The following is a 21,460-nucleotide window of genomic DNA, read 5'->3' as shown; positions in this document are numbered from 1 at the left end:
GCCTCTGGGCTCTAGACCGCAGGGACGTCGCGCACTGTGCCAAGAACCCAGACACTTCAGGGCGTCTCTGCACACTTCTCCTGCAAGTACTGAACGCGCGCACGCGCACTCAGCGCGCACGTGCGTAGCTTCCCCAGCCACTCACGGTGCAGTGCAGCCCTGCCCCTCGCTCGGGGCCACTCCGCGGGCACTGCCCCGTGCGCGACCCAGGGCTCCGGCGCCTGGTTTTGACTTGGCCCAGCCCTCACCATCGTGGCCGTCTGGGGAGTGAACCAGTGGTTGGAAGATCTCTCTCTGTCTCTCTAACTCTCTCAAATAAATAAATATTTAAATATAAAATAAAAATTGATTTTAAAAATCATAATTAACCCTAACCCCAATGTATCTTTAGAAGTGGTTCCAGAAAAAAGATGGCACTGGTTGAAAACACACACGCACAGACTCGCACACACACACACACACACACACACCTGCATCCACATGCACACTTATACACACTCATTCACACACTCAAACACGCTCACATCCACACACACTCATACATTCACACACATGCATTCATACACACACTCATTCACACACTCATTCACACACACACACTCATTCACACACACTCATACATTCATACACACACTCATTCACACACACATACATGCATTCATACACACACTCATTCACACACACATACACGCATTCACACACACTCATTCACACACACATACATGCATTCACACACACACTCATTCACACACACATACACACATTCATACACACACTCATTCACACACACATACACGCATTCACACACACTCATTCACACACACACTCATTCACACACACATACATGCATTCACACACACTCATACATTCATACACACACTCATTCACACACACACGCATTCATACACACACTCATTCACACACATTCACACACACACTCATTCACACACACACGCATTCATACACACACTCATTCACACACATGCATCCACATTCACACTCACACTCACACCCTCACTCGCGTCCACACTCACACTTGCGTTCACACCCGCGCTCGCGCTCACACGCCCTGCCAGCCCTCTTACCTAGCGGTGTGAGGGAGGGTCCGTGTGCCGGCCTGGCTGGTGTCGGTTGTCCTGCCCAGAGCCCGCCTGACCCAGCCCCACGCCTGTGTGTCTGCCTCGTTGCAGGAGCGGCGCTGGGCCCTCTGCTGGCCGGGCTGCTCTCCCCGTCCGGATGGAGCAACGTGTTCTACATGCTGATGCTGGCCGACGCCTGTGCCTTACTGGTAAGGGCTCCCCTGCCGGGGCAGCCACGGCGGGGGCGGGCCCGGGGCCACGTGCCGCGGGAGGGGCAGCTCCGCTCAGAACCAGGCAGACTCTGTTGCCCTGTAGTCTCAGGGGGACCGCATAAGGTCAGGGGCACTGAGCGCCTTGGCTTTGGCCTCTGCCCAGTCAGCCAGTGAGGGCGTGGCCTGGGCGTGGCCTGGGGCCTCCCTGTGCCACAGCTTCTGTCTGTCTAAGAGGGCCAACGACAGCGGCGGTGGTGGTGATGGTGTTGGGTGTGGGGGGTGGTGGTGGTGATGGTGATGATGGTGATGGTGGTGGTGGTGGTGGTGATGGTGGTGGTGGTGGTGGTGGTGGTGGTGATGGTGGTGGTGGTGGTGGTGGTGGTGGTGGCTGTGGCTGTGGCAGGAGCTGAAAGAGATCATGCCCAGACCTGGGGAGCACAGCCTTGTCCCCCACAGCAGCCGGCAGCTGTCCACGTCCCCCACGGCAGCCGTCACTGTCTACTCGGGGAGCACACCCTGGGCCCCCACGGCAGCTGTCCACTCGGGGAGCACACCCTGGGCCCACGGCAGCTGTCCACTCAGCACGGCCTGGGCCCACGGCAGCTGTCCCACCCGGGCAGCGGCCTGAGCCAGGTCCCAGCCGGAGGGACAGAGCGAGTGCGGGGGCAGAGGCGCTGCCCCTCTCCTCGGGGCCCCTGCTTCCTGCTCCCCCTGTGCTGAGAAGGTCAGGTTCTCCCCAGGGAGAGGACAACACGGACGCGGAGGCCGTCGGACGCCTGTCCTCACCAGCCGCTCACTGAGAGCCACGTCTGTCTTCCTGCCTCACCAGAACAGGAACCCAGGCTTGAGCCCAGGAAAACTGAGTTGAGAATTCTAAATATCAGTGCTGCAGATTAAATGAAAGTCTTGTACCAGTTCTGTGGGGGCTGGGAACGGAGTCCCTGCTTGGGACCAGCACAGATCTCGGCTCAGAATCAGCAGGGCAACCAGCTCCGCAGGCCATTGTGTTTTTAAGATGTGTTTGTTTATTTATTTGAGAGGCAGAGTTACAGGGAGAGAGAGAGAGAGAGAGAGAGAGAGGTCTTCCTTCTGCTGGTTCACTCCCCAGATGTTCACAACAGCTGGGACTGGGCCAGGCTGAAGCCAGGAGCCAGGAGCTCCATCCAGGTCTCCCATGTAGGTGCAGGGGCCCCAGCACCCGGGCCATCTTCCACTGCTTTCCAAGGTGCGCCCACTCTGTCTCCCACTCTCTGCCACTCTGCCTTTCAAATAAATAAATAGATCATTTAAAAAGATGTAAAGAAAGGAACTGAACTAATGAGGGAAAAAGACACTGTCAACAATGGAGAGCCAACTTGAAAAACCACCCGGTGGAAGGTTCTGGAAATGAGAAGTGTGGAGTGTGGTCTTCGGCCCAGGAGTCAGTGGGCAGGTTGAGAAGGCCAGAGAGAGACCGAAGTGGAGCAGCCGGACGGGCGTCTGCCCAGAATGCAACACAGCAGTGCTGGGAACGCGAGACGCAGGCCGGGGAGCGGTCCAGCCGGAGCAGGACCTCTAGGGGCCAGAACGCAGGGGCTGGGCTGAAGCGCGATCTGGAGAGGAAGTAGCTAGAATCTTCCAGGCTCGGGAGAGGAACAGGCGCTTGGAGTCAGGAACCAGGTGGACACAACAGTGAGAGCGGAATGACAACACTTGAACAAAGACGCCCCCGCTGGTTGCCATGGCGATGGCTGCCCTGGCGATGGTTGCCGGGGAGGGAACCAGGGCAGAGGTGAGAAGCAGGGTGTCCCTAAGGCTGTACATGGAATAGAACCCGGCCCAGCAGTCCGGTTCCCGAGCAGAGCATGGTTTTGTGGCCGGACTAGTTCCACCTTAAACACGACCCGAACGCAGAGCCTGCTCCAGGGTCACAGCCCAGCCACGTGCGTGACCAGGCCCTCGGGCTGGAGGGCACCTTGGGGAGAGAGCCGCCCAGCCTGGGCGCTGCCCGCAGTGGCCGCAGCAGGTCTGCGTGGTGACCACTGGGCGCAGCGGCCGGCCACCCCGCCGGCAGTAACAGGCATCCTGTCTCTGTTGGCTGCAGTTCCTGACCCGTCTCATCCACAAGGAGCTGAGCTGTCCCGGGCCAGTGGCGAGTGACCAGGCTCCGTAAGTCCACAGTGAGACCCCGTCCTGGGAAGCCCTCCCGAGCAGAAGGGGCACACGTGTCCCGCCCTCCCTGTCTTCCAGTGACTGCCCCTCGGGGGCTGGCTGAGCTGTGGCCCCACCCCCAGCTCTGCCCCCTTCTCCTTGGCCGTGGGAGCGGTGCGTGGGTGTGTCCGTGTCCAGCAAGATGGCTGGTGGGGGGGGGGGGACGCTGGCTGTCCCCGGGCGGGGGGGCTGCTGTGTGAGTCCAGTGTCTGCCGTGACCCTGCTGTGCCGTCCTCCCTGCAGACTGAAGGAGCACTGACCGCCGAGTGGCCCCAAGGACAAGTTCAAGTACAGGGTCCCGTGTTGGGGAGGACGTTTGCCGTTGCCTTTTGCACACACACCCCGAAGACGTGCAGAAGCGACTTGAGAATTCCTGGTACTGTTCACACGACTCGTGGCGCCTGGGGAGCCGCTGCTGTCCGGCTGCCTTAACCGAGCCCGAGGGCGGGTGGCCCAGCCAGCCCCGGGCCCACACCCGGGTCCGTGACGGCCCCGTCCCCGTCAGGTGCTTCCGCACAGGGCGTCGGGAGCCGGGAACCTGCAGCGCGGGAGGAGCTGCGGGACCTGGTGCTGGCAGCTGGGAGAAGTGGGGACAGAATGCGGCCCCACTGCCTGCCCGAGGGGTCTCCACCTCCCGCCCGCCCGCCCTGAAGCAGCAGGCCTGGCCAGCTCCGAGCCACAGGAGCGTGCTGTCGCCCAGGGTCACCGCGTGGCTGGTCCACGTGGGCTCCGGGGCGCGGCAGAGCCCGGGGCGGGCTGTGTGAGGCCGCAGGGGGCCGTGCACTTGGCCTGTGTTGCGGGGCCTCTGAGCTCCAAATGGCTTTGGGTTATTTATTCAGACGCCAGGCCTTCCCTGGCCGTTTGTTTCCTCGGTTCTCTCGCTAAGTGCTCATCTGACCTTTGAAATAAAATGATTTTTTACAAAAACAAAACCAGACAAAACCAGAAAGCCCCGAGCGGAAGGCGTAGACGACTACCTGTGTGCACACATCCATCACCTCGCAGGCAGAGGCTGCGCTGGACACCGCGGGGCCTCGCAGGTGGAGGCCGCGACCACCGCTAACAGAGCCCCCAGCCCCCACCCGGCTCCCAGCGGCTCGACGGTAGCACAGAGGCCGAGCCCCGGGTTCTGCGGGCGGTGCGGAGTGGGGGCAGGGCTGCCGCGCGGCACTGCCCCGTGGGGGCTTCACACCCTCTCAGGAGCGGAGGCGGGCGGGGCGCGGGTTTGGGAAGATGGCTCCGAGGAGGACCTGGGCTGTGGAGACCACGCGGGGACACAGACCGGCGTGGAGCTGCCTCGGAAGCTGCCGTCACCGCGTCAGCGTCCGTTTCCTGAAAACAAGCTCACGCGTTTGCAGCTTCCTGCCAGGGCCGGTGCTGTGGGGCAGCAGGTGGGGCTGCTCCTGCGGCACCGGCACCGGCACCGGCTCAGGTCCCGGCTGCTCCGCTTCCCGTCCAGCTCCCTGCTGATGGCCTGGGAGGGCCGCGGCGGACGGCCCGAGTGCCAGGGCCCCTGCACCCACGTGGGGGACCAGAAGAAGCTCCCGGCTCCTGGCTTCAGCCTGGCCGAGCACAGCAGCCGCTGGCTTTTCCTCCTTCCCTTCACTCTGCCTTTCAAGCAGTCTTCAAACAAAAAGAGCAAAGAGGCGCTCTCGAAGGCCCTGAAGCTCACAGCCTGCGCCCGCCTCCACTCCCCCTCCCTCTCCCCGTGGTTTATCTGCAGCTCGCTGGGACCCAGGAACACACACTCGGCTCTGCCTGCGGACAGGGCGCCTGCGCGCCCCCAGCCGGACCCCTTCCCACGCTCTGTAGGGGCTGCTGGCCTGGGCTGCACATTGGGGAGGGGCTGGGGCCAACTAGGGCAGGGACAGCCCAGCCCCTGCCCTTCCGAGACGGGGCTGGCGGCGTGCCCGGCCCTGACCACCACGAGTCCTTGCTCAGGCCCCCCGGGGACAGAGGGCGACCCAGGGTCCAGGGCCTGCCCTGCACCCCCGAGCCTGCACAACCTAGGCAGCTAGGAGCGGGGGGGGGGGGGACGGGGAGCAGAGCTGAGACCCCCCAGGGGCTGAGGTCCTAGGCTCAGCGCGGGCTCTGCGGTCCAGGGGGCGGAGCCCACAAGCCCTTTGTGCTTTGAGGGCCGGCTTTCAAGGGCCCTGGCACAGAGCTGCACTTAGCACAGAAACTAGGAGGTCAGCGAGGAATCAGGCCCCTCGGATCACCAGCTGGTTCAAGGTCAGACGCAGGAACCCCCACTCTCCCCTCTGCCAGGACCACCCTGGCTGGAAGCCTCCTAGGAAACCGTGGCCTGGTGGGTGTGTCCAGGAGGTCATCCTGAGCTGCCACTGTCCCTGTCTCCAGGCCACCGGGCCACAGAGGGGGTCCCTGCAGGCAGAGGGCACGGTGGGGCCAGCCCTCGCCTCTTCCGCCAGCTTTGCCATGGCTGTCTCCACTCTGAGCCCACACCCCCTCCTGTCTACCTGCTGTGGGCACCCTCCCCCTGCCCCCCGTGTCCCCACACGGCCTCAGGAAGGAGGGTGCAGCGTCCCCCCTCCTTGCACTCACTGTCTCTGTAGGCTCCCGGCAGCCCTCCTGGGAGGAAGGGGGCCTGAGCATGGGACCAGGCTGCCCGTGGACCCCAGACCCTTGAGACCACGGGGGGGGGGGGTCTCTGAAGGGATACGAGACAAGAGAGGGAAGGAGAGGCCAGGCAGTGGTGGCCCAGGAGAGCCAGAAGCTTGGAAAAGGGCTGGGACAGGGCGATGGGAGGGCCTGCTAGGCCACGTGTCCTTGTGGGGGGCAACCCCTGGTCTGGGATCTGGGATCCGTGGCCCATGATCTGTGGTCCGTGGCCTGTGGTCCATGACCCGTGGCCTCAGGGCCCATGATCTGGTCTGTGATCCCGAGAGCCGGGCTCTGCCTCTGAGTGAGGGCGTGGGCGTGGGAAGCGGGGCCCAAGGTGGGCACAGGGAAGTGAGGTTGGGAATTAGGGAACAAGAGGCGTGGGAGCTGTCACAAATGGAAGGGCGGGGAGTGCAGAAAGCCACGGCAGGTGGCGAGGAGCAGGCTCAGCTCTGGTGGAGACAGGCCCCCAGCGAGGCCCACAGGCACGGCGAGGCCCACGGCAGCCCAGGCGGCCAGGGACCCGGGCGCTGCGCAGTCTCCAGAACACTGCTTCCTGCCACAGAGCGGGACAAAGGGCCCCACCCAGGCGTGGCGACCACGCCCCACGGCCACGGCCGCCACCCAGAACCCACGGAGGACGCTGCTCCCACCCGGGCTCTGAGCCTTGGGTTCGCTTTGGTTTCCTGCAGCCCGGAATCCTGCCGCCACCAGAGGGCCTCCCAGCCCGGTCTCAGCAGCCCCCGCGGCTGGAGCCGGCTCCCAGCGTCCCTGCTGGCCCACAGGCGGGCGCTCAGGGGTCCCTGGTGCCTCCCACCTCCAACCCTGGGCCTGGCTGCCTCCTACCACCACCACTGTTGCACACCAGAGGTTCTCCTGGCTTCCCGTGTCTCAGAGAAATCAGATGTGTGCAGCGGCCAGGGTGGGCCCTGGACAGAACAGGCAGGAGACTGGAGGGGGGGACCGGGTGGGGGGCAGGGGCGCAGGGTGGGGGCGGGCACTCGTTCACCACCCACAGCTCCGCACTTCCCACCAGCTCCTTCCCCGCTTCGATAGAAATGTGGAGAAGCAAGGTCATGGAGGGCGGTGTGCCCACGCTCCCTCGCTCCCTTGGGCGCACGCTGGCCAAGCCCCACCCCCAGGGCCCACAAAGCCAGGCTCCCTCGGGTCTGACCAATGGAGGCTGCAACAAACCAGCCTTCCCTGGGACTTTTTAAAATTTATTTTACATCTCCTTTTCCAGGGATTCTCAGCGATGCGGGAAATTAGGCAGTAAGCCCCTGGCGCCTCGCCCGGCCCTGCAGCCGCCAGCGCCCGCGTTTGCTGCCTCGCTCCTCATCCTCGTGGGTCATGCTGGGTATTTTCCAGTGAACGCTGGGAAGGAGCCACTGTGCCCTCAACACAGCCCCCCGTGCACCACGCTGGCTCCACAGGCATAACGACCGGGCGTGGGGCGTGACACGGCGGCACAGCCACACGGCACAGCCAGGATCGGGGCTGCCAGTGGCTTCGCCTGTGGGGGGGGGGGGGTACAGCAGTGACACGAATGCCTGGAAGGGTGACAGCGAGCCCAGGGCGGCGGCATCTGCCCGAGCCTGGAGCAGCCAAAGCTCCCACCCGCGTCACCGTTAGAAACCACTCTCGAAAAGCCAACATCCCTAGGATGCCGAGAGCAGAAGGCACGGCCGGCCCTCCCAGCCACAGGAGCCACCGCAGAGCTGGCAACGCCAGGGCCCTGGGCCTGGGTGCTGCCCAGGACTGGCACCTCCAGCAGTGCTCTCGGTGACGTGGGTGACCCCCTGCAGGACAGCCCCAGCTCCCTGCCAAAGCGTCCCTAACCACACACACTACAGGGCTCCCGGATGAAGCTGGGACGTGGCCCTGAGCTGGGACCCGTGCAGGAGCGTGGGTGCTGCCGGTCTCTGACCAGGTGCTCCGGCTGCAAGCTGGGAATGACCGGGACTCCGGGACTCCGGGACAGGCTCCTGCGTGCAGCCAGGGCGGCAGGGGGCAGCAGCTGTGTGTGCATTCCTGAGCTCGGTGGGGCTAACAGGAAAGCCCCCACCCCGGCACCTCTGTTGTCCTCTGTAGCTGTCCCCGCGTCCCTGCCAAGTACTCAGAACCCTCGTCGCCCCTCTAAGCACCTGCACTTCCACTGTCAGCCCATGTTCCGTGCTCGGGGCAGCACGTGGCCCTCCTGGCCCGGGCAGGGTCGCCTTGGAAGACCCTCCCTCTGTGCCACGGTGACTGGCTGCACCTCGAGACGAGCCCGGGACAGCCCTGCCCGGAGGCGTAGGGGTCACCCCAGGGGCAGGGAGGCGGCTATGCCCATCGGCAGCGTCACTTGAGGAAAGTGTCGCCTGTGAGCCAGCGTCGCTGCGGCCGCTGGGGTTCTACCAGGGCTGTGCCCCCCCCACTGTCGGCTGGGGTTCTACCAGGGCTGTGCCCCTCCCCCTCCCCCACTGTCGGCTGGGGTTCTACCAGGGCTGTGCCCCGCCACTGTCGGCTGGGATTCTACCAGGGCTGTGCCCCCCACTGTTGGCTGGGGTTCTACCAGGGCTGTGCCCCTCCCCCTCCCCCACTGTCGGCTGGGGTTCTACCAGGGCTGTGCCCCCCACTGTTGGCTGGGGTTCTACCAGGGCTGTGCCCCCCCCCCACTGTCGGCTGGGGTTCTACCAGGGCTGTGCCCCCCCGCCGCTGTCAGCTGGGGTTCTACCAGGGCTGTGCCAGGGCGAAGACAGAGCGGCTCTGGAGGAGGCATCACCAGCCCAGGGCCCGGCCGGGTTTGCACCGAGCAGCACGGGCGGAGCCGGGGTGGGGGCACCCTCGAGCCAGGGTGGCCACAGACAGCTCAGCCAGGTGCGTCCTGCGAAGTCTCACACCCACGTCCTGAGGCAGGATCAGGGTCGGGGAGAGGGAGAGACAGAGAGAGGGAGAGAGGGAGGGAGAGTGAGAGAGGGAGAGAGAGAGAAGAGGGGAGGGAGAGAGGAAGAGAGGGAGGGAGAGAGAGAAAGAGACAGAGAAAGGGAGAGAGAGAAAGGGAGGGGGAGGGGGGAGAGAGAGAGGGAGAGAGGAAGAGAGAGGGGGGAGAGACAGAGCGAGGGAGAGAGAGAGGGAGGGAGAGAGAGATGGAGAGAGGAAGAGAGAGGGAGGGAGGGAGAGAAAGGGAGGGGGGGAGAGGAGACAGAGGGAAAGGGAGAGACGGTGGGAGAAGGGGGAGAGAGAGGGAGAGAGGAAGAGAGAGAGCGAGAGACAGAGAGAGGGAGAGATGGAGGGAGAGGGAGAGAGAGAGAGGGAGGGGGGAGAAAGAGACAGACAGGGAGAGAGACACACACACATACAGAGAGAGGGACAGAGAGAGGGAGAGGGAGAGAAGGGGGAGGTCCTCCCCCAGGGGCTCACTCCCCAGGTGGCCGTGGCACGGCTGGGGCTGGGCCAGAGGAGCCGATCTTGCCGTTTCGCTGTCACATTTTCTGTAGGGCTTCGGGCGCACACACGATCACACTAAGGAAGCTGCCTTGTTGTCTGGCTGCCGAGAGCCCTTTTGTTTGTCAATCACAAGGATACGTTAAGTTTTCTGAGATTCCCCCATCTATTAAGATGATTCAGTCATTTGTTCAATGGTTATAAAAATATTCACATTTTAGGCCGGCGCCGCGGCTCACTAGGCTAATCCTCCGCCTGCGGCGCCGGCACACCGGGTTCTAGTCCCGGTTGGGGCGCCGGATTCTGTCCCGGTTGCCCCTCTTCCAGGCCAGCTCTCTGCTGTGGTCAGGGAGTGCAGTGGAGGATGGCCCAGGTGCTTGGGCCCTGCACCCCATGGGAGACCAGGAAAAGCACCTGGCTCCTGGCTCCTGCCATCGGATCAGCGCGGTGCGCCGGCCGCAGCGCGCTGGCCGCGGCGGCCATTGGAGGGTGAACCAACGGCAAAGGAAGACCTTTCTCTCTGTCTCTCTCTCTCACTGTCCACTCTGCCTGTCAAAAAAAAATATTCACATTTTATTTCTGTTTCTAAAAACGATTTGTTTAGTTATTTATTTGAAAGGCAGAATGACGGAGAGAGATCTTCCTGAACAGGAGTTTTTTCCCAGATGGCCACGACAGCCAGGGCTGGGCCAGGCTCACCTGGGTCTCCCACGGGGCTGCGGGGCTCCCAGCACTTGAGGTACCAGCTGCCACCACCCAGGTGCACCAGCAGGGAGCCGGGCGGGACGTGAGCGGCTCAGATGGCCCCTCCCGTGTGCAGGGGTCCCCAGGGGCCGTCAGTTTCAGGAACGTTTCAAATTTGCTGGCAGAGTCGTTCATAAAGCGCTTGTGTGCGTGAGAGTGAGTGTGTCAGTGTGTGCGCGTGTGTGAGTGTGTGTGTGAGTGTATGAGTGTCTCGGGTGTGTGTGGCCAGGGTGAGTGTGTGTGTGTGAGTGCCGGGATGTGAGTGTGTATGTGTGCATGTGAGTGTGTCAGTGTATGAGTGTATGGTGTGGTGTGTGTACATATGAGTGTCTCGGGTGTGTGTGTGTGCTGGGGTGTGTGTATGAGTGTGTGTGTGTGCGCATGTGAGTGTGTATAAGTTTCTTGGGTGTGTGTGTGTGCACCAGGGTGTGTGTGTGAGCATGTAGGTGTGTGTGCTCTGGGGTGTGAGTCAGTGTGTGTGAGTACATGAGTGTATGGTGTGTGTGTGTACGTATGAGTGTCTCAGGTATGCGTGTGTGTATAAGTTTCTTGGGTGTGTGTGTCTATGTGAGTGTGTGCTGGGAGTGTGTAGGTGTGTGTATGAGTGGAGTGTGTGTGCCTGTGAGTATGTGTGTATAAGTTTCTCAGGTGTGTGTGAGTGTGTGCTGGGGTGTGTGTGTGAGTGTTTGCTGGGGTGTGTGTGAGTGTGTGCTGGGAGTGTGTGTGTGAGCGTGTAGGTGTGCGTGTGTCCTGTGAGTGTGTGTGCATAAGTTTCTTGGGTGTGTATGTCTATGTGAGTGTGTGCTGGGAGTGTGTGTGTGAGTGTGTAGGTGTGTGTGTGAGTGAAGTGTGCCTGTGAGTGTGTGTGTATAAGTTTCTCAGGGGTGTGTGTGTGCTGGGGTGTGTGTGAGTGTGTGTGTGTGCTGGGGTGTGTATGTGAGTGTGTGTGTGAGTGTGTGCTGGGGTGTGTGTGTGAGTGTGTGTGTGAGTGTGCATGTTCATGCGTGAGTGTGTGTGCACGCGTGGGATCCTCCCTTCCAGAGAGGCGCTCGGTGCTGTCGGCCTCCCTCTCCGCGGCCTGTGCTCTGAGCTCTGAGTTCGCCCTCAGCCCCCGCCTGCTCCCCTGAGGTTCTGAGCTGCGACGGTTTATCATCGTTCAGTTCCAAACACTGAGAACTTTCCCTCTGCAGTGTGCCCGGAGTCGGGGTCTGTAGGGATATTCCACTCTGGCACGGGGGCTTCTGTTCCCCTCTGTCACGCTCAGAGGACTTCATCCGGGCATTCAGGCTTCGGGACCTGTTGCTGCTTCGCGGTCGGCTTTGCTAAATCCCCAATGTGCCTGAGGAGTGAGCCCGTGGCAGGGCTGGGCCGAGGCTCCCGCTCCAAGGCGCCCGGAAAACTCGGGGAAACGCGTTGAGAGAAAACCACGTGATGTCTAAGTTTTTGCACCGGAACGCGCTGATCTCGTCATCTGTCTCCGTGAGCTTCGGGAAGTGCCCTCGGGTGCACCCGGCCAGGTTTGCTGATTCTGCTAGAACGTTCCACGTCCCTACTGATATTGTTGTCAGCGTTACCTAGAATTAAGAAAAGCAGTGTGTTACCATCGCCTGCTGTGGGGCTGGCACTGTGGCGCAGCGGGTTAATGCTCTAGCCTGCAGGGCAGGCATCCCATGTGGGCGCCAGTTTGAGTCCCGGCTGCTCCACTTCTGATCCAGCTCCCTGCTGTGGCCTGGGAAAGCAGTGGAAGATGCCCAAGTGCTTGGGCCCCTGCACCCACATGGGAGACCCGGAGGAAGCTCCTGGCTCCTGGCTTCAGATCAGCCAGCTCTGGTCGCTGTAGCTATTTGGGGAGTGAACCAGCGGATGGGAGACCTCTCTCTCTCTCTCTCTCTCTCTCTCTGTAACTCTGCTTTTCAAATACACAAACATTTAAAAAAAAATAGTCTGGATACTGAAGTACAGATGGCCCAGCCACTGAGCAGGCTGTAGGGGCCGCCCAGGGTTCAGGACGAGTGTCCCCGGGTGACAGGCCAGCTTGCTCTGCGGAGGACCTGGGCAGCGGATGGGAGAGCGGCCAGAGGCGGCCACGGCCTCGCTCTCCAGCCAGCACCGGCAGCAGGAGCCTGAGGCCGCCTCGCCTGTGCTCTGAGCCTCTGCCTGCTGTTCCCAGCCCTGCAGGCACCCCGGGCCCTTCCGGGGTGGCCGACACCTGCTGGGGGTCCCAGCCAGCCTGATCCCCGGGAGTGTGCCATGCTGTTGGGTCATCCGATCACCCATCCCCCAAACGTCAGGGCCGGTCAGAGCTGAGCGAGCAGAAGCTGCTCTGGGACCGGCGCCGGCTCGCAGCCCCAGGGTCCAACAGGGAACTCCACAGGGCAGAGCAAGACTCCAGGGGGAGGGGGAGCTCTGGGGAGGGCAGCAGGGAGGGTCACAGGGTCACAGGGTATGAGGTCATGGGGTCACGAGAAGTCTTCACGCCCATGGTCACTTCCGCCGCCCCCCACCCCCGCTCTGAGTCCCACAGCCTCGCAGTTCTGAGTCCGGGTGTCTTGCTGGCGGGAGGGGCAGCGGCTGGCCCCGGGCCTCGGGAGGCCGGAGCTGGGATTCCTCCCCCGGACGAACCAGCCTCTTCCTAAGCGGTAGTGCTGCCACGGCGCTCGCTGCTTAAAAATAAACCAAAGTCAACCTTCCCGGGAATGCGGGGGCCGGCGTGTTCCTGCAGAACAAGGGGTGCCCAGGCCCTGGAGCCGCCCCAGGAGTGGGGGAGGGGCAGGGTCACAGGCCCCAGGCTGTGCCCGCTCACCGCCGCCAGGGCGGCTCCCCTACTTCTCAAACGAAGACCACGAGGCTCAGAGCCACAGCTGTCCAGCTGAGCCCACCCATGCCGCCAGCTCCTGTCCTGGGCACCCTCCTCTCGGACCCGGGTCCATGCACAAATCAGACTCCGCCTGCTTTTCCAAAAGGGACTTCTCTGGGCTTTGCAGGGACACGGGGACCTTGGCACTTGTGACACCGGCAGGGGGCGGCACTGACTCCCCGGTGGGCTGTCCCACTGCCCCGCGCACCTTGTCATCGGCCGGCCCAGGTCAGCGCTGGGGTCCACGGGGGCCTGTGGCTTGACGAGGATCTTTCCCAGGCTGAAGCTGGGGAGGCGGCGCTTTGCCAGCGCGGCCTGGAGACGAGGCCGGAACGGACCCGAGTCCCTGGATTAGTTCCCCATGCAGGCTGACAAACGTGGACTCCACGCCCCCCGGAAGCCGTGGGGGTCACCGCAGTGACTTCGGGTGGCATAAGCCGCTTGTTCCAGCGCGTTCTGTCTGCGTCAGGCTGAGGAGGACCCAGTACCTGTGCCTGCTGCACACGGCTCCCGCGTCGCTGGCTCTACACACAGTAACGGGTTCCAGGAGCGCACGGCCGGGCCACCGCACACCCGCGGCTCAAGCCCCCTTCTCTGGTATACAGTATTCCAGCGCATTGCAGCAAAAGCTAAAACCTGGGCCGGTGCTTTAGCACGGTAGGTTAACCCACAGGGGCGCTGGTTCAACACTCGGCTGCTCCACTTCCAGTCAGCTCTCTGCTGTGGCCCAGGAAGGCAGTGGAAGATGCCCAAGTGCTTGGGCCCTGCACCCACGTGGGAGACCAGGAAGAAGCTCCCGGCTCCTGGCTTCGGATCAGCTCAGCTCCGGCCTTTGTGGCCATGCGGGGAGTGAACCAGCAGAAGGAAGACCTCTCTCTTTCTCTCTCTCTCTCTCTCTCTCTGCCTCTTCTTCTCTGTGTAACTCTGACTTTCAAATAGATAAATAAATCTTTAAAAAAAAAAGAGAGAGAGAGAGATAAGGAAAATCTCAGAAGTTTTCTTTTAAAAAATAAATCTTCAAAAAAAAAAGAGTTGCTTGGTAGAGGGGGCGTGGCTGCTTCCGGGCAGAGCCATGGTCCCCTTGGCACTGCCTTCTGCGCGTGGCCCTGCTCTGCTGGCACAACTGGGCCTACCTGGGGCAGAGGGGTCCTCTCCCGTCCTGGGACTCCTCGAGGGCTGGGCTGTGTCTGCTGGGTGCATTGCAGGTGCATTGCAGGTGCCGTTTGTTAAGGAGTGAGCGAGTGCAGTGAGAGGTGGAGGATGGACCGAGCCTCTGTGGTGCTGTCTCTAGACATGGACACACACCCCCTTCCACCGCCTGACCAGTGGCAGAGGTGGCAGCCGGGTTCTGTGCCAGCTTCCGTCACATGCAGCCAGGACTAGGTGTGCTGGGGGTGGGGAGCCAGGTCTTCAAGTTCAGTGGGCACGGGCGTGTGAGGACGGCTCGGTCCTGAACCAGAGCCGGCTGCGCAGCGCCCCGCTGAGGGCCGGCAGCCAGCAGCTGAGGGGCCCGCCTGTCAGTGTGTCCACTCAGGGTCAGGGCCTGCCAGCCCCGAGCTCAGGCCGTGACCAGACTCAGACGAGCGCCGAGAGACGCAGAGACAGCCCCGGCTCCCAGCGAGGGGTGGGGAAGGTGCCTGAGGCAGAGGCACAGACCCTGTGCAGGGAAGAGGGAGGGGGCAGGCTGGGGGTGCCCCTCTGTGTGCTCAGCTTCATGGATGGTGCTGACCAAAGGGCCCGAGGAGAAGGCCTGGGTGGACGGAGCACAGAACCGGGTAGAACTTTCTAGGGGGAGCGTCAGACATGCAGTGCATGAAGAAATAAAGCGTCTACCTTTCCCAATACTCAGAGGCCTCGCTCCCTGGTGCCGCAGGACAAGAACAGGTGCACCTGGTGTGGCTCCTGACGGCCCCCGCGGAGCTGCTGGAGGCTGGGCGCCAGGTGGTTCACCTTCGTCGACGTCCTGCCACGTTCATTTCTGCTCACGACCTCTGACCCCTTCTCAATCAACCTGGTACCCAAGCACACACACGCCCACTGCCAGCGGGGGCACCTGGTTCGTGGGCAATCTTTTCAGGTTTTTTAAAAATATATTTATTTACCTGAGAGACAAAGTTCAGAGAGAGAGAGAGAGAGACTTTTATCCGCTGATTCACTCCCCAACTGGCTGTGTCGATCTGAAGCCAGGAGCCAGGAGCTTCCTCCAGGTCTCCCATGTGGGTGCAGGGCCCAAGCACCTGGGCCATCCTCCACTGCTCTGCCAGGCCACAGCAGAGAGCTGGGCTGGAAGAGGAGCAGCCGGCTCTGTATACCAGGGCTTCACCCGCTGCGCTGCAGCGCCGGCCCCAGCACAACTCCTACTTGCACACCACCTGGCTGCTTCTCCTGCCCGCGCCGGGCCTCAGGGTGCGGGGCCTTAAAAACACGGCCTCTCCCATTTCAGCCGAGCTTCTGTCATCCGCATTTCCATTTTGGGACAAGCCGTCAGTCACTGCCGCCCTGATTTGCACAGCTGATGGGAGACAGCTGGATTGTGGCTGCCGCCGAAGCAGGAACGCGAGCTGTCCCTGTGGGGTCCGCCCAGGCCTTGGGCAGCAGCTTGATCACCTCCCCTTGCGCTGAGGTGCTCGGCAGCCGAGGTTCCCACTGAGCCATGTGGAGGGACCCCCAAGGCAAGGGAGCTCCACCTCCCAGCCGCAGCCTCCAGCCACAGCCACGAAGCCCCCGGCCCCCGGCTGGATCCTGAACCTGCAGCCATCCGTGGCTGGAGGCAGTCAGTGCTTGGGTGCACACTTTTAAAATGCAGAGTCTCAGGTCCCCTCAAGAGCCTGACCACGGGGCCCCCGCAGCCGCATCCTCCCCAGACCCCCAGCACATCCCTCCGGGCATTGAGCCCGCTCCCTAGGGGGAGCCTCTGTGGGCTGAGGACCCGGCGCCCCCAGCTCCCCGCACCCGCTCCCCAGGGTTTGGAGCACCTTCCCGGGAGCATCTTGGCTCGGAAGAGAAGCCTGACTTTTTCTGGAAATCTTGAAACAATGTAGCTAATTTCACAGCAGTAGCTATCACTCTTCCAGCGAAACACAGTTGCGCAATTGCTTCTCCTGCCTACAAGTCTATAGGGTGACATTTCACACGCAACAGCCACCGGCAGCCAAGTCTGCCGGTGCTGGGGATCTGGCCGGCGTCTGCCGAATAGCAGGTAGGCAGCCACTTCCTCTGCAGACGCGGGCATCGTGAGCCGAACCCCCGTTCAGGTATCCCTAACACGTAGGCGAGACAGCAGCAGGACCCAGCCTCCCACCCCTCGCTCAGGGCGTCCCTGCCCGTCCCTCGGGACAGCTGGCCCCGCAAGACGCCAATCGCCAGACTCAAGCGGTATTTACTTCTCCAGTTGCCAGTGACATCCGGAGCGGCTCATTTCGGGGACTTCTGGGACCAGGAAGGGAATTCCAGGTGTTGAGCTGGAGTTAACCACCGCCTGTGGGGACACCCCCAGACTTGTGGGCACCCACCCGGCCCCCGTAAAAGTCCTCCCTAAAATCATGGCATCGCTGACCATCAAAGGAAGTTCACGGGCACCGCCCAGCCAGGAGCCTGGATGCGAGCCGATCACGCGCCTCTCAGCCCCAGTCCCAGTCTCCGAAACCTTCACCTCCAAGTCTCGGGGTGCCAGCTCCCCGCTCTGTGCTCTGCAATCGACACCCGCCTTCTTCCAGCCCCCCGCCCCGCTTTGTTCTGTGCCTCGGGCGACTGGACCCAGGCTCGGGGGCTCCAGAGCGACGCGGAGGGGTGGGGGGAGGTTCTCTGCTCCATGCCGCTCAGGTCCCAGGGGCCTGGGCTCCCACAGCCTGGCCTGGACACGGCCGACTCCTCGGTCTCACGCTTCCGGCCTCCTGTACTGGGAGAGAAGAATCAGGGCGTCTGGATGGAGGCAGCCGTGCTCATCCCCGGCGAGTCCTGGGAGTTCAGCCCCCCCCACCGACAGGGGACCTCGCTGGCGGGTAGCACCCCCACCCACCTTCAAATCTAGCTCTCAGGCCAAGCTGGGCCACACCGGTGGGCAGTGCACAGATGGCCTGGGGGGGCGGGGGTGAGAAGAGGAAGCTCCAGCCAGGCTCCCCTGCCAGCTGCACTCCCCGGGGGCTGGGCCCGGCCCACAGCCTCTGCCCCCCGAAACCTGCTCCCCACGCTCCTCCTGGGTCAGTGGGTGGGGCTTTTCTTGCCCCTCTGCAGATTACTCACATCATTCGCAGGCCACACTCAGTATCAGCTTAGAAATCAGTCAGCTGGGGCCGGCGCGGTGGTGTAGCGGGTAAAGCCGCCGCCTGCAGTGCCAGCATCCCATATGGGTGCTGGTTCTAGTCCCGGCTGCTCCTCTTCTGATCCAGCTCTCTGCTGTGGCCTGGGAAAGCAGTGGAAGATGCCCAAGTGCTTGGGCCCCTGCACCCACATGGGAGACCCGGAAGAAGCTCCTGGCTTCAGCCTGGCCCAGCTCCAGGTGTTGCAGCCATTTGGGGAGTGAACCAGCAAATGAAAGACCTCTTTCTCTCTCTCTCTCTCTCTCTCTCTCTCTCTCTCTCTCTGTCCCCCACCCCCTGTAACTCTGACTTTCAAATAAACAAACAAATCTTTAGAAGGAAGAAGGCAGGAAGACGGTGAACATAGCGTTCCCCGAAGTCCCGGCGGAATCCATGCTGACCTGCGCCCGCAGGCTTCCCTGTGGCTGTGCTTCTGCGCCCGACCGTCCCACTCAGCCCTGAAGGGAGCCAGCACCAAGCTCAGAGCCACGGGACATTCCACGCATGGACAGGAAGCCGGGCCACGTGCGCCGAGGCCCGTGGGGCGTGGAAGCGAGCGGGCACTTTGCTCTGGCACCATCATTGGCCGCCCACGGCTGGGCTTAGTGTGTGCAGACACGCTGTAGAGGCGACTCCACCCGCGTCCGTGCCTCCGGGGTCACCACGTGGCTGCAGGGCTGGGCTCCATGACCACTCAGGGCACGTCTTAGGACTTTGAACCTCAGACGTATTTGGAATTGTGTGCAGATATTTTAAGGCAATCAAGCCCACGACTGTAACATATTCAGGCTAAGGAATTAATGAATATTTGGGCTTTATGTAGCTGTGATGTGGGCCACTACATAAAAGATTTGCTTGCTTTTATTTTTTTTTCAATTTTGGGTCATTGATTTAGACGTGGGGCATTTCAGAGAAATCTAACTAGATTTCTTTTCAGTACTGAATCACTGTTTATGAGGCTATAATTACTTAGATATTTGGGAAATTTATCTTATTTTTTAAAAGATTCATTTATTTATTTGAAAGGCAGAGACAGAGAGAGGTCTGCCATCTGCTGGTTCCCTCCCCAGATGGCCGCAATGGCCAGGGCTGGGCCGATCGTAAGCCAGGAGCTTCTTCCGGGTCTCCCATCCGAGTTCAGGGGCCCAAGCACTCGGGCATCTTCTGCTGCCTTCCCAGGTGCATCAGCAGGGAACTGGATCGGAAGCAGAGCAGCCGGGACTCGAACCAGCGCCCATACGGGACACCAGCACTGCAGGCTTTACTCGCTATGCCACAGCGCCGGAATTAATCTCTGTAATTAATCACAGAACTGAAGCTTCCCCATGCAAATGAACTGTGTGCAAATGTGTACCTGCAGTGGGGCCGGCGATGTGGTGCAGCAGGTTAACACCCTGGCCTGCAGCACCGGCATCCCATATGGGCGCCGGTTCAAGTCCTGGCTGCTCCTGTTCTGATCCAGCTCTCTGCTGTGGCCTGGGAAAGCAGTGGAGGATGGCCCAAGTCCTTGGGCCCTGCACCCACGTGGGAGACCCGGAAGAAGCTCCTGGCTCCTGGCTTTGGATCAGTGCAGCTCCAGCCTTTGCGGCCAACTGGGGAGTGAAACAGCGGATGGAAGACCTCTCTCTCTTCTCTCTCTCTTTCTCTGCCTCTCCTCTCTCTGTGTAACTCTGACTTTCAAATAAATAAATAAATCTTTTGAAAAATGTATATATGCAGCTGAAAACGCTGGACGGTGGCTGACACGGAAGCCAAGGCCCCTCCAAAGGAGTTGCAGCGATTCAGCACTGGGATGGATTCAGGCTGAACTTCAAGGAAGGAAGGAGGAGTTATTCCAGCTCTCAAACCCGATAAGGCGAAGACGACTTTTTAAAGCTTCAGAACTGTGTTTCCGGAACAAAAGCCAAGGCTGGAAGTGCCAGGATCCTGGCATTCCACGCGGAGGCGGACAGAGAGGATTCTGGGCCAGCGCGTCTCTGAGCCTGAGCGTCCAGCACCGGCCTGGTGTCCACCTCCTCCCTCCCCACCCCCAGTGGTCAGCGGACCCCCTCCTCCACACCGAGCCCCTGCAGCACCCATTCCTGGGCTGCTGGGGCACGAGTGACGACGGGTCCCCTGCCCCTGCCCCCGTCCCCTGACCCCTGACCCTGCCCTGGGCAGCAGGTCAAGCACCAAAGAAGCTACAGAAGCCTTGTGGAGGTGACCTCCTGATCTTGGCCCAGCCACAGAGTCCCGGCCTGACCTCCAGGGAGTCGGCCGCTAGGGCCGGAGACGCTCCTGGGGGCCCCGGGGGCCGATGCGCAGTGGGAGTGGCTGGGCAGGGACAGGAAGGTGCGTTGGAGACCAGGGCAGCAGGCATAGAGGCCTCCCTATAAACTCTGCTTCCTGGCGGGCCCCAGCCTCCGCCCCCGGCCAGCCCCGCAGCCTCCAGGAAGCTCCGGGCATCGGAACTGGCCCTGGTCCTGCCCAGTCCCTCCCTCTCCCTGGCCATCCCAGCAGTCACCTCCCCTCCCCATAAGGTCCCCCCCATCCCAGGCTCTGAGCAGCCTCCTCTCTCTGTCTCTGTCTCTGTCTCTGCCTCTCTCTCTCTCTCTCCCTCTGTCTCTCTGTCTTTCTCTCTCTCTCTCTCTCTCTCTCTCTCTCTCTCTCCCTCTGTCTCTCTGCCTCTCTCTCTCCCTCTGTCTCTCTGTCTCTCTGCCTCTCTCTCTCCCTCTGTCTCTGTCTCTCTCTCTCTCTCTCTCTCTCTCTCTGCCTCTCTTTAACTCTGACTCACGACTGATCCTTCCAGTCACCTGGCAAAGCCGGATTCCGGGAGATCCTTTTGTCACTGCTGACGTGGGGCAGGCAGGCAGCCAGTCAGGGCCCCTGAGCTGCAGGCTCCCGCAAGCCCCGCCCCCGACCATGTGTAGTCTTATCTCCTACTTGTCAATCAGAACGCGCCCTGTCCCGGGATTCACCTGTTTCCTCCAGGGCTTGGGGAAGGCGCCACGGAAATGTGCACATTAAGGTGGGATGTTGTGGGGGCATCATACCCCCCCCAGCTGGCTTTGCACCTGTAGAGGCACCGCCTCTGACCTCAGACAAGGGGGGCTGGGAGGAGCTCTCTCTGTTCCCACCCCCTCCCCCGGGCCCACCACCCTCTCATGCCCTGTGTGGGACAACCTGCGACCCCATGTGCATGTGTGTGCTCGTGTGTGTGCTCATGTGTGCACATGTGTGCACACTCATGGATGCATGTATGTGTTGCACATGTATGTGTGTGCACGTGTGTGACCATTTTCTTGCCTCTTGAGTAACAGTGCCATTATGTGTGTCACACCCAGAATTCCTCCCTCTGCATGAAGATCTGGGGAAGCCTTGCAAACTGCGCCAGGGGGCCCCGTGTCCCAGTTTCATGCCACCATGCATTGCTGTCGGGGGGCCAGCGTATCCCACCCAGCCGTCAAAGGGACGTCAGCTGGCCCGTGGCAGCTCCTCTGAGTGACACACGCAGGCTGGTGTCACCGACCTCCTCACCACATTCGGGGGGCTCTGGGCCACAGCCGTAGCTCACAGAGCAGGACAGCCCAAGCTGAGCGTAAGTGTGGCTCCAAGGTGTGCGGGTGCACGTCAGCGTGTGTACATGCAGAGGCCTCAAAGAAGCCCAGGGAATGAGAAGATAACTACCAGGGCTGGCGCCTGCAGCTCCGCATCCCATATGGGCGCCGGTTCAAGTCCCGGCTGCCCCACTTCCGATCCAGGTCTCTGCTATGGCCTGGGAGAGCAGTGGAAGATGGCCCAAGTGCTTTGGCCCCTGTACCCATGTGGGAGACCCGGAGGAAGCTCCTGGTATTGGATCAGCCCGGCTCTGGCCGTTGCGGCCAACTGGGGTGAACCAGTGCATAGAAGACCTCTCTCTCTCTTTCTACCTCTCCCTGTAATTCTGTCTTTCAAATAAATGAAATAAATCTTTAAAAAGAATAAATACTTAAAATGCACCTGTTTATTTGAGAGGCAGAGGGACAGATGCTCCCTTCCGCTGGGGCCGACCGGGTG

At 61.6% G+C, this 21,460-nt stretch overlaps 1 protein-coding gene across 2 annotated transcripts in view; it reads left to right on the top strand.

Moving 5' to 3' along the window:
• SLC37A1 (solute carrier family 37 member 1) overlaps positions 1–4,413 on the top strand; it is a 61,441-nt gene extending 57,028 nt beyond the window's left edge. For both annotated transcript variants that reach the window (XM_070073119.1, XM_070073120.1), the window contains exons 18-20: positions 1,191–1,288; positions 3,375–3,439; positions 3,725–4,413. In XM_070073119.1, the coding sequence (XP_069929220.1) occupies positions 1,191–1,288; positions 3,375–3,439; positions 3,725–3,740 (179 nt within the window). In that variant the 3' untranslated portion in view covers positions 3,741–4,413. The remainder of the gene's footprint in view (positions 1–1,190; positions 1,289–3,374; positions 3,440–3,724) is intronic.
• Positions 4,414–21,460: the final 17,047 nt, after the last annotated feature.

Source organism: Oryctolagus cuniculus, chromosome 4, assembly GCF_964237555.1.
Source record: "Oryctolagus cuniculus chromosome 4, mOryCun1.1, whole genome shotgun sequence".
Taxonomy (NCBI): Eukaryota; Metazoa; Chordata; class Mammalia; order Lagomorpha; family Leporidae; genus Oryctolagus; species Oryctolagus cuniculus.
This window is presented reverse-complemented; position numbering and strand designations above follow the sequence as displayed.